This window comes from Mycteria americana, chromosome 2 (assembly GCF_035582795.1).
Source record: "Mycteria americana isolate JAX WOST 10 ecotype Jacksonville Zoo and Gardens chromosome 2, USCA_MyAme_1.0, whole genome shotgun sequence".
In the NCBI taxonomy this organism is placed as follows: Eukaryota; Metazoa; Chordata; class Aves; order Ciconiiformes; family Ciconiidae; genus Mycteria; species Mycteria americana.
Genome location: NC_134366.1, coordinates 27,050,912 through 27,063,957, shown reverse-complemented (window position 1 = coordinate 27,063,957; position 13,046 = coordinate 27,050,912). Strand labels below are relative to the sequence as shown.

The window sequence follows — 13,046 nt, the reverse complement described above, 5'->3', positions numbered from 1 at the left end:
CTTCTGCACTGTAAAGGGTAAGGATTAACAGCAGCACACAATCTGTATTTTAGAAGATGCCAGGAGGAGCTCAGTAATACTATTTGTAAATGTAAATAAATGGGCTTAGTATCATAAATATTAGCAAAGACTGAGAAATAATACTGAAGGGCATATAGAAGTATAAAGCAAAATAACTCAGAAGAAAAGTGCATTAGAAACTAAGACATGAAAACAAAAACACCCTCTGAAGACTTAAAGCAGAAGTACGCAAGGGCTGCAGTCTGGAGAACAGAGATCAGGGTTTGCTGCTTTCTTCAACTAGAATTCATCTCAGAGAAGTGCAAATACAATCTATCTGGAATCTTACTCATTCTGTTCATTAATACTTATGGCAATTACTCCCAATAAATTAATTTGCATAATCCACTTTCACTCATATGAAGGCTCTTGGATTATGTAAGCCTTTTAAGTCAAAGGGGCTCCCCTTCATAATGAAATGGTTTTCACTGCAGATGTGTTGTTTACTAGTTGAAGCTACACAGTCCCAGGAGATCTAAGAAGTGAAAGAGCAGAAAGTGGATCAGAATATGAACTTTAATCTCCTTGTGACTGTACTTTGATTTAATAAATTGCAACTGATGGGGAGGGTCCTTGAGTTGATGAAGTATGATGAGGGTTTAGTCTGTGACTGAAACAAACGAAGAACATTCAAGATCAATTTCAAGTTTTAAATCATTTCTATGTTACAACCACCTACAATATCTCACACTCTCTCTCCCCACCACTGAAGTTTAAGAAAATTTCCCAGGATGTAACGGTAAGATCACAAGTGAAAGAATTAAAGAGTGAACTAAAAATACTACTCAAAATACAGTAATTCATTCTAATAACATTAAAAAAAAGAAACAAAATACACACATGCAAGAAACTGCACCTCAAATCTATACTAGAGGAAAATACACAGTTATGCCCAGTTCATGATCTGCCTATCATCAGGCTTTTGCATCTCAATATTACAGCTGTCCCTTACCTTGATACCAAAAGTGCAATGAATCTGACACAAAGTTAGGAGTAATGAGAAGACGCCAATTAAGTTAATACCTTTACAGGAATTCTTACTGAAATGCAATATTACAGAAACTGTGAATACTGCCAAAACGCACTGAAATAAAGTTCAAAGCTAACAGTGATTCCAGTAACTAGCATATTACACTGAAGACATGGGAGTTTTGAAATCTTGATCTCCTGTTTGTATCCTGCTATTTACTTCTTGACATTTGTTTAGATGGTGTGTACACTAAATCCAAAGTGCTAAGATTTAGTGCAATCAAAACCAGTATGAAGTTGTGAATAACCAATCTCTCAATTAGCCCATGAGTTGTATTAAGAAACTATAGTAGCTGCATAGTTATTTTAATAACTGAGTCCCTACTTACATAAGGTACACTTATAACAGTGGAAAAATTCAGATTAAAAAATATATATATATGCAAGAATTACATACTGTACAGAGGTCTTTGTACTGTAACTTCTGAAACTTGGTGTCTGTGTTTCCTGCACACAGCTCCACATATCCAAGGACTACTTGAAAGACAGTGTTGTGAATGGCTTGAGTGAAATGCATATGTAACTGGTCCATTGCTGTCTGAAAGAAAAGGAATAACATAAAATCAAATAGTAAAATTCAATTTGTCATATGCCATAGTCTTTTAATGTAAGTCTTTCTCAGTACTGAACACAGGAGATTGTAAGCATGGCCTCCAATCTTTGTTTCAAAAATACCTAACATAGGACTCAGCCATATTACAATATGGTAATGTAAAAGAGTTCAGGTATTACCAGTAAAATCAGCTTCCCCTGCCATCTTCCCTCTATAACTCACCAGTTTTTTGATGTTATCACTAGTAAATATTAATTTTATGTGTATATATTTAATTATAGAATTCACTAATTCATTCATTTATCCTCCCAATCATTGATGAATGTGTCAAAAAGAAAGGAGTTGAGATCTGTGCTATTTTTCCCCCCTGGAAACACTTCCAACTAAAATAAAAATATTTCCTTTGCAATTAGTAAAACTAAAACCACAATTACAAAGTTGTCTTCAATCCATCCACTTGCCAAACTGAGTTCTTCCTTGAAGAATATAAAGTAGGATTAAGTGTTACAGAAAGGCATGCACATCACATTAATAAATTTCTCACAAAAATTCTCTTTGCAATAAAAACAAAATATGACATTTGTTTAACAAAACTTACTTTTTTCAGAAAAAAAAAAATATCAGCACATGTACTAAACACTGATGACTATATAACATACAAGTTTTGCCATAATGATGCCACAGTTTCAAGTCAGGCTGTTTCCCTGATCCTTTGTTAATAAACTGTACATAACATTAGTCCATTTCAGACCCTGAATTTTCTCACTCTTTCAAGATATGCTAATAATCAGTACATATGGTGTATAAGAATTGATGAAAAAATTACTTGGTATGCCAGAATGAAGTTATCAGTTCCTGCAGATTTGAAAATGGTCAGTTTTGCTACTTGCTATTTGACATTCTTAGCTACTGACAAGAGCGGAGAACTCAATAACCCCCATAAGAAATGAACAAGCAATTCTGCTTCAATCCTATTGCAAATAATTGGTCTTCTGCAGCTAGTCCCAACTTGAATTAGTCAAAGAAAACAGAATGACAAATGGAAACATGAAAAGTATTGAAGATACCTAAGGTTCTTTTCATTTTGTTTAATGAGGAGGGGTCAAAATGGGAGATATTTCCATAATGATGCAACTAAATTCTTTTCAGGACCAGTTCAAAATACATACTTTAATAGTAGTAAAAAGAACGTCAGAAACAAGTCACTCTATCATGAGAACAGAGCAGGCAAAACGGTGCAGTAACAAATAACAGTTTTGTTTTGTTCAGAAACTTCATTCCTCTCCAACAACAACAACAACAAAAATCTGCCTTTCTCAACATATCATGCACTAGACTTCGGAGCAGTGAATGCATTATATTTACCTTTGTTCAGTAAATAAAGAAATTGCATACAATGCTCTAACAAAGGAAAACTCTAATTAATCTTCTGCCCTGATTTTAAGTCGCAGCCTTTAGGCAGTCCAATAATTCTGCACATTGTCAAAGCATGGGAAGAGAAATCCGTTTCTATCCTATTGCAGAACTACATTGTTATCACAGTCAGGCCATGGAAAAAGACCCAAACATTGCGAGAAAGGTTCTAATTAGAAAGAAACAAAAACCAAACAAAAATTTAAAAACAAATCCAAAAAAGGCATTCTAATGTCAGACACATTTCTGAATACTGGGAAACAACATTAAAAAAAACGAAGCATAATAAAGAATGAATGGGGTTCTTGTCCTGTCTTCATTAGGGGACAGGCACTTCGACGTGATTTTTAGCAACTAAAGCTTTCTGGAGGAATCTCTTCTCTAAGCAAAACATCATTGCTACACTGGCATCACCATGTTTAGCCTCACTATGTTATGAACACTGATCACTGATGGAAGATGCCTCCAGGACTTTCTGGTCTCCTTACCCTCCTTTACTTCTGAGGAGCTTGGTACTAGCTCCCATGCTTCACAGCTGCTTCGGAAGGAAACAGGTTCACCGTCTTCCCAGAGAAACCATCCTAAGCCTCAAGGCAGCGCATCAAAAGAAGAGAAGTACATACTATCGGAGAGTTTAGACTTACTCCTATTTACATAAAAATAGGCTCTAGGCACACAGAAATGTAACTTTTAGGACATGTCCACAGTATAGGTTTGATGCACCTTGTCATATTTTGTTGCCAAAAAAAATTATCTCCTCACATCTTCATTCCTATCACATTTGAGTATAATATGAAACGGGAATGCACACATACAAGGTACAGGTTGTGCACAACTCAGTAACATGGACCTAGCTATAAAAAAATAGTACTCACATGCCCAAATACAATTAATAATGCAAATAGCATTATAAACGGAGCTGAAATATGGAACTGTTACAGTTATACCATGTCCAAAAAGCTACATGTTACAGTAATACACAGTTTACCTTTAGCAAGTACTGTTAAATTATCTGAGCATTATAAAAGCCTTTGTATACTCAGCAAGATCCATCAGCATTAGTGTGTTGGTTTTGGCTGTGACACAGTTAATTTTCTCCATAGTAGCTAGTACGGGGCTATGTTTTGGATTTGTGCTGGAAACAGTGTTGATAACACAGGGATGTTTTCGTTACTGTTGAGCAGTGCTCACACAGAGTCAAGGCCTTTTCTGCTTCTCACCCCACCCCACCAGCGAGTAGGCTGGGGGGGCACAAGAAGCTGGGAGGGGACACGGCTGGGACAGCTGGCCCCAGCTGACCAAAGGGCTATTCCATACCATATGGCGTCATGCTCAGCATGTAAAGCTGGGGAAGAAGAAGGAAGGGAGGACGTTTGGAGTGATGGCGTTTGTCTTCCCAAGTAACCATTACGCGTGATGGAGCCCTGCTTTCCTGGAGATGGCTGAACACCTGCCTGCCCATGGGAAGCAGTGAATGAATTCCTTGTTTGGCTTTGCTTGTGTGTGTGGCTTTTGCTTTACCTATGAAACTGTCTTTATCTCAACCCACGAATTTTCTCACTTTTACTCTTCTGATTCTCTGCCCCATCCCACTGGGGGGGAGTGAGCGAGTGGCTGTGTGGGAATTAGTTGCCAGCTGGGGTTAAACCACAACAATTAGGAAAATAAATCTCCATCACAGTACTCAAAGCTTCACACTGTTACACCACTGTTCTTTGTGACTTACTCAGAAGATGAGTACTAACCTGTGTTTTTCCAAGCAGCCTGTAAGCCTGCTGAACCTTTGTATAATGACTGATATCAAAGTTCTTGCATATTTTGGAGAGCGCTACGTCCAACTGTTCCTATATAAATGAAGGAAAATAATGTGTCAAACAGTAAATAAAAAAAGGCCAAGTAATACATTACTTAAACAATAGCAAGTGAGGAAAAGATGTTTATTTAAACAATCTGATAAATATGATTGTAAAATAGCCAAGACTGTACATTACCGGACTATTCTGAGGTGCTCAAATGTTACTTCTTGCGGCCTAAAGTACTTCAGTCTGAAATTTCTGTCAGCCAAACAGTTCCACCATTTCCAAGAACAAGCACAGTAAAAGGTACACTACTTCGCTGAAGTCAAATTCAAAGTGATGTTTACTTTGAGAAGGTAAATGGAATCAATATGGGAGAGCTGGGATTTCTAACTTGGTCTACTCCCACTCCTAATAAAAACCCAGATCTAGGGAAAAAAATGAAAATGCTCCACAGGTGTTTCAGCTCAAGCAATTCAGTTATAGACTTCTTAACCCTCTGACTGCCATCTATTAAATGGAATTAGCAGTGACTTAAAAGTTCATTGTGAAATAAGTCATTTACCGAGTACTATACCAGCACAATGATCAGTACCACAGGAGAAAAAAAAGAAAGCACACACACATACACACACACAATTACTAGTTCTGCCATCAGAGCTGTGCTGAGTATACTGAACAGCTTTGCAATAAATGGAGTTCATCTATTATGTGCACTGAATGAAAAAAAAACTAAAATAGGATCATATACTTAATGACTACCTAATAAAGCTTCCAAGAATTTGACCATGTAGCTTAATAACATAATTCTTACTTAGATGCTGTAAAATTCAGAGGTACACAGCCTAACTCTAGCTATTTTCAATCAACAATGGAAGAAAACATGAATCAATAACATATGATAACATACACAGCTTGCAGATACTTTCTCTCCTTGCTAGTCACTAAAGCCATTTCAATTCCTGTTATTTAATGATCTCGCAATGTAGTCTTGCTCTTGCAAACAGAAATCACAGGAGATGGTTGTTTAGTCCCTATGTACTTTGACTTACTCCACTGGAAAATTTTCATGAATTACTTCATTAGCCACAAAATATTTTTTTGGTAGCAGGGGGGCTTCAGGGGTGCTTCTGTGAGAAGCTTTTAGAAGCTTCCCCTATGTCCGATAGAGCCAATGCCAGCCGGCTCCAAGACAGACCCGCCGCTGGCCAAGGCTGAGCTCATCAGCGATGGTGGTAGTGCCTCTCTGATAACGTATTTAAGAAGGGGAAAAAAACCCCTGCACAGCAGCAACTGCAGCCAGAGAAAGAGGAGTTGAGAATATGTGAGAGGAACAACTATGCCGACATCAAGGCCTGAGAAGAAGGAGGAGGAGGAGCAGGTGCTCCAGGCACCAGAGCAGAGATTCCCCTGCAGCCTGTGGTGAAGACTGTGGTGAGGCAGGCTGTCCCCCTGCAGCCCATGGAGGTTAACGGTGGAGCAGATATCCACCTGCAGCCCGTGGAGGACCCCACGCCGGAGCAGGTGAATGCCCGAAGGAGGCTGTGACCCTGTGGGAAGCCCACGCTGGAGCAGGCTCCTGGCAGGACCTGTGGACCCACAGAGAGAGGAGCCCATGCTGGAGCAGGTTTGCTGGCAGGACTTGTGACCCCTTGGGGGACCCACGCAGGATCAGTCTGTTCCTGAAGGACTGCGTCCTGTGGAACAGACCCATGCTGGAGCAGTTCATGAAGAACTGTAGCCCATGGGAAGGACTCACATTGGAGAAGTTTGTGAAGGACTGTCTCCCATGGGAGGGACCCCATGCTGGAGCAGGGGAAGAGGGTGAGGAATCCTCCCCCTGAGGAGGAAGGAGCAGCAGAAACAACGTGTGATGAACTGACCACAACTCCCATTCCCTGTCCCCCTGTGCCGCTGGGGGGTAGAAGGTAGAGAATTCGGGAGTAAAGTTAAGCCCAGGAAGAAGGGAGGGGTGGGGGGAAGGTGTTTTTAAGATTTGGGTTTATTTCTCATTATCCTACTCTGATTTGATTGGCAATAAATTAAACTAATTTCCCCAAGTCAAGTCTGTTTTGCCCATGATGGTAATTGGTGAATGATCTCTCCCTGTCCTTATCTTGACCCATGAGCCTTTCATTATATTTTCTCTCCCCCGTCCAGCTGAGGAGGGGAGGGATAGAGCGGCTTTGGTGGGCACCTGGTGTCCAGCCGGGGTCAATCCACCACATGGACTGAAAAGAATTCCTATTGTTCATGAACTTTTATTTGCCACCAATTTCCAGCAAGACACTTACCATTCTATATTCATTTGCTTTTGCGATACCATCTACCAACTGAAACTGATCTGTCTTGGTCATGTCTTTCCCAGCTATTCAAGTCAGTTCCTATGGCTTAGCACTGGCCCTATCCAGCAGCTTCCAGTTTGCTAACCTCTGAAATTTCCAGTGAAACTGTGATCCTTGTGTAGCTTATCCAAACCTACTGGCATGCTGCTAATTCACTTTTCACAACTGTTTAGGATTAGTCCAAACAATTCACAGCAGTTCATGGACTGAAAACCAGCACACAACTTGATCATACAGGGAGCATACCTTTGCTCCAGTACTTCAAATGTTATGCGCCTATTTTATTTGACCACTTTACCACTTAAAGTGGGCACAATCAGTGAGCTGGGCTCATAAGTTTGGTAATGTATTATAGAGCATTTAGGTTGATTGCAGCACAAAAGTCTACACGAATAACAATGATTATAGCATTCCAAAGACAGTATTTGAAAGAAATGTGCACATTCTGTAGTTGCTAATAACACTGTATTAGAAAGCTCTACTACCTAGAGATTAAATACTAACATATACTAAACATCAATATATTAATTCTTACCTCTATTTGTTCCAAGGTGTCTTGCAGTTTTGAATTCAACTCACTATTAATGAAAGAAAAAAAAAATGTTTAAAATAAAACTACTGATCATATTAACATTTCACACCAAGTTTCTTGTTTCCAAAAAACACATCTGCCTGCTACCAAGCTGCAATATAGTAATTTATCATAAATCATCAATGTGCTGTTACTGTGGCAGACTAGCATCACCACACCACTGTTATTACTGAAAGGCACTTACTGCAGGCATTTGCAGTATTCCTAACACTTCAAATTAAAATATCTGTTGCAGCAGCACATTATCCTAGGTTTATAATGCAACAGTGTTAAGAGGGCCTAGACAAGACCTCATCCTGCTAGGATTTAGCCAAGCATTCAAAGACATTCCCAACCCCCAAGAAATTTGTGCTCTTTAAGTGTTTTGATTTGGCACTGTGGCATACAGCAGAACACACCCGGAAAGGTCAGGGCTGTCAAGTCTTTGCAAACTATGGTATAGTAACTTTTATTTGTTGCTCAGAAACCCCTTACAGAAACACTATAGGAAAAAAAGAACTTAAAGCTTACACAACTCTCAGAAAATCTTTTTAAGACTATCATTTCACTTCTCTGAGCTATATTTGGTATAGAAAGATTAACAAAAATAGCTACCATAATAGAAACTATTTAGGACAAAGAAAGGCACAACTGCTCCTTTCCAACAATCAGCTTTAAAAATTTCAAAACACCAGCCAGAAAAATAAGACATAAAATATGACTACTATGTTTTTGTTTGGTAGGGTCGAAGCAACCAAGAAATAGCCAGGATATTCTCAAGCATGGAAAGCACCGAGTTTTCATGGGATAATCACCATACCTGATTTTAGACAACTTACTTCTGCGCTCTGAATCTTCTCCTAGGGGGCCTACATTAACTATCAAATTACAGATTCTAGCTTCCCTACCTAGTTCTCTCCACTTAAATGATACGCTCATCACCCCTCCTTTTTTGGTTCTGTTAGATAACCTGATACAACACTGTCCAAAGAAAGGTTTAAACAGAAAAAACTGCATCAGAAAGAGCTGGCATTAAACACTAAATCAAGTAGCCAATATTTCCTTGTTGTTTCTCCACATGGAACAAGCCTTCAAACAGAAAAGCCTCCATAACAATTTCACGTTTACTACATCTCCTGCTAGAGTTTATGAGCATTTCTGTTACTCCAGTTCTTTTAGCTATCAAGAAGACATTAGAACAAGAGTAAGAACCTTGCTCTCTGTACAGAATCACTCCTTCTTTCCACCTTTGAATTAGGTACAGCATAGACCATCACCCCCTATGTATAAACATATAGTTGGTTTACATGTTGAAATTAACTGGTCTAAAATATAGAAGCTGCTGATATTAGCAAAAAATGATGCAACACACAGGTAGTCTCTGCACAGACTGAACAAATTAAGCAGTTGTACTGCTGTTAAGTCCTATGAAAATTCACAAAGCCCCTAAAGGTAGCAGGTACCATATGAACACAAGACTACGATTCCTTTCAAACAAATGTCATGAACATGCTGCTGCTAATCTAGCATTTCATTACCTTTTCTAATTAAATTAAAAATACACATGGATTTTTCACCTCAGCCAGGCAACTTACATGCTCACGCACATGCTCAACTTGCTCAACTACTGCACTGTAGCGCTGAAAGACTTCCTGGGCTCCAGAAACCATTTCTTGATTATTGCAGGTGATCACATTTGACTAATTTCATCCATATACCAGCATAGATCCTCATGAAAACTAGTTCCTTGTTTCCACTATTCTTAATGCCAGGCAAGCCTCAGCTTGCAATCACCTGGTGATATAGGAGGCTTGGGCAGCTCAGGGACCTGAGCCCTCACGTCACAATTCCCAGCAAATGCCCCAAAGTCGGAGCCATTCCAGAACGGTGTATGTTTCTTTTCTTTTGGAAGAGGAGGATGGGGAGGAATTCACATGATCTTGTTCCACATGAAACACAACCAAGCTAAAACTGCCACGTGTTTCTTACCCCTACCATTTAGTGCAACTCCTGTGACAGCGCTGTCTTCCCATTCAAGTGAAGGCTCAAGCACCAATTTTAAATACACACATTCACAGATTATTTATTCAACCAAGCTATGATATATGGATATACGTTTGCAAGAATACAGCCTACATTTATGCTGACTAATTTAGGAAAAGAAGGTGCAATCACAAAATTTCATAAGAAAGGTAACTTTGATCAAGTATTGAAGTGAAAATGTAGAAGTGCAGTGTCTAGCTAAATCTGTATGTATTTTCTAAGCCAGAATTATAAACGTAGTGCTTAGACACAATGGCTACATGATTATTATGAAAGCCCATTTACCATAATTGAGAATTTAATTCAAGGCACTCATTTCATTGACAAAAAACTTATTAGAAGTCTTTGTTTTGCATTCCCATCCACACAAATCTAAATTAGTGCATTTTTAGAAGGCACATCACTGCAATATAACAGATGTAACATTTCAACCCAAACGCAATAGACAGAGTCATCCTATTATCTGACACTACATTTTCCTACAGGTTTTTCAAGGGAGTCTACTCACATCAGAACTGATCAACAAGCAGAAGGCAGAAGACTTTGATTTATATTTTTAAACAAAAATGAATCACATAATGCAAGCATTTCCTAGGAAGAAGACAATGGAGAACAAAAATAATAGCCATCCAGCCTATTATTTCAAAGGAGGATGAACAGCCACTCTGAAAACCAAAGTCTAAGCAGACAAGCCAAAGTGCTTGCTTCTTTAGATCATGTATACACCAAAATAAAAAAAATTATACGCTTCATAGAAAGGTTTAAATCCCCTGCTGTTTAAGAGCTACACCCAATTCCTACCACCACCTAGCAAGAAAAATGTGAAGAATGATTGTACAAAGGAAGGCACTGATTTTTGTCATGTGGACAGCAGACAATCAAAGGGATACTGTGAAAATTTGATGTTAAATACAGATGTGATGCCTCATGTAAGTAGATGTTATAAATGCCAGCACATCTGTTTTCTTGACTAGCTGCTTTTTACTGCAGTCCTAAACAGAAATGCAAAAGATCTATTTATTCATTTAGCCCAATCCACTGCTAGTGAGACGTTATTCCATACAATACATATTCTTTCAGACTTCTGCAAGTAAAACTGCACAGAATTGAAATGTATGCACTGGGACTGGGATTTACAGCTAAAATATCCTTCTGCTCTCACAATGCAAACAAAAACAAGGTCAAAACGCTATCAGATTTAAAATAGTATGACTTTTGCATTTAAATATTCCAAATGGCAAAAACGTGAACTGTTAAAGTTCCAAATTTTGCTGTACTGGGCATAGTGTAATGGAGATAAACTTTGAAGCTGCAATAAAAGCTTAAAGTGAATCAATGTTAAACAGAAACTTTCATTTCATTTACACAAAACAGAATTTAAATCGAAGAAACTGTGTAATTTAACCTAAATCTCAAAAGAGCAAGGTTTTCCAGATGAGCACTGTAAGATTCTGAGAAATCAAGCTGCCTTTTCAAGCTGAATAGATGTTGCTAATTTCTCCAAAAGAAAAAATGCAGGACATATGCAGAATAAATCAGATTAATGTTTGGAGCCATAGAGCATCTGAAAGAGCAATAAACACTAAGGAGAGCTTACAGAACAGTATAGATGAGATACAGGTATGGAAGATTGCAAGACCCATAGCTCTACAGAAGGTAGAGTCAAGCAGAGCAAAAGTTGTTCAGGAGTCATGTTGCTTCTCAACAACTAAATTGTCAAGGACTGAGGGAAATCACAGTCATTTTTCTTCATTCAAATAAATAATTGTTTTCATTCACTACTCTAAGGAAGGGATTCAAAATTTTAATATATGTAGGCAAACGTTGGCTGTATAGTCAATTTATATCCACACACAACTCCTATGGAACTAAAAAGAAAGCGAAAGTGGCTTTGAAATTTGACTTCAGAATAGAGAGGGGCTTATTTCATGGTACAATTTCTAACTTTACACACTTTTTTGGTGCATCTTCAGATCCTGAAACAACTATACCTCAAAAGCAGATCCTAAACTGAAATCGAGGATTATGGGTAATTACTCTGAAGTTGCAATAAAGCATACATTTAGAGGACAGACGGAGGCAAAGCATGTGTTTTCATAGATTTTAGCCCTTCTAAGTCACAGAGCATTCTGACAGGAGATCAAACAATGTCAGAATTTTACCCACAAATTTAAAATTCTGATTAAAAATAACACAAAAAGAAAATCTAATTAATCTAGTGATCTTCTTAGTGGATGAAACATAAAAATTCACTTCATTTTACTTCTTTATTGTCATATCTTTATGACTTTGAACTTCATGTTCACCCAATTTTTTTTTTTTTCTTTCTAAAAAGCAATGGAAACATCAAGTCTTTCTAAGCTAGGAACTGCAGATATTCGAATTAGTTCCAGTTCTGAAAGCAATTTCTCCACGACAGCACGAAGCTCTGCACTTGCTAATTTCATTGCCAAGAATCAGGGTAAGTTATCCTCCACAAGTCATCTTGCTGTAAGTAAATTAAGTCCAGAATATAAACTTGCTTATTGAAAAATTAGCTCAGGTGTCTCTAGGCTGCAGGTTGTAGCTCAGTTATAATTCAGTCTTAGTTGAAACTTTACCTGCCAACATACTACAACAGTTACAAAACAATGACATAGTCCAAACATAGATTATACAGTGTTATGATTGTGAAGACTGGTTAGTAGTGGTACAGGGAGGGGAGAAACTACTGAGGATGCTTATGCTTTTATAAATGCCTCAATTTTACTTTTCCAAGCAGAAAATTAAATTTCAATCAAAGCTGCTTTAGAGGCTGAGAATTAATGATCACTGTTTTATACCATTTACAAATAAAATCATACAGAAGCTGAAATATGCACAATGTCACCTTACCTTATACAGCTGTAGTGTTTGAAAGTGCTGGCAGCTTTCTGGCATTCCAAGCACAGCTGAATAGCTCCTGGATAGTCCTCTTCCTTAAGATATGGAAAGCTAATTGGGCTTTTAAAGCAAACACTGCAACACCCATTTTTGCTTGCATGCTTGTTTATAAACATTAAGAACAACATACTTCGCCTCTTATGTCTATACAGTAAAGTTAAGGAGTGAGGGTCTGTTGCTGAACTTAATGTGCAAGCAGTTTAGAATTAGAAACAGACAACATGTTAGCAACATCTGAAAACATTATGTATTACATTACCTTATGCAAATGACTTGCTGTTTTGTTTCCTTATGCATTCATACAAAATGTATCA

At 38.1% G+C, this 13,046-nt stretch overlaps 1 protein-coding gene across 3 annotated transcripts in view; it reads right to left on the bottom strand.

Moving 5' to 3' along the window:
• VPS50 (VPS50 subunit of EARP/GARPII complex) overlaps positions 1-13,046 on the bottom strand; it is a 103,720-nt gene that overhangs the window by 67,847 nt on the left and 22,827 nt on the right. For all 3 annotated transcript variants that reach the window (XM_075492827.1, XM_075492825.1, XM_075492826.1), the window contains 4 exons: positions 12,685-12,767; positions 7,732-7,774; positions 4,801-4,899; positions 1,487-1,627 (listed from right to left, as the gene is read on the bottom strand). In XM_075492827.1, coding sequence (XP_075348942.1) covers positions 1,487-1,627; positions 4,801-4,899; positions 7,732-7,774; positions 12,685-12,767 — 366 coding nt within the window. The remainder of the gene's footprint in view (positions 1-1,486; positions 1,628-4,800; positions 4,900-7,731; positions 7,775-12,684; positions 12,768-13,046) is intronic.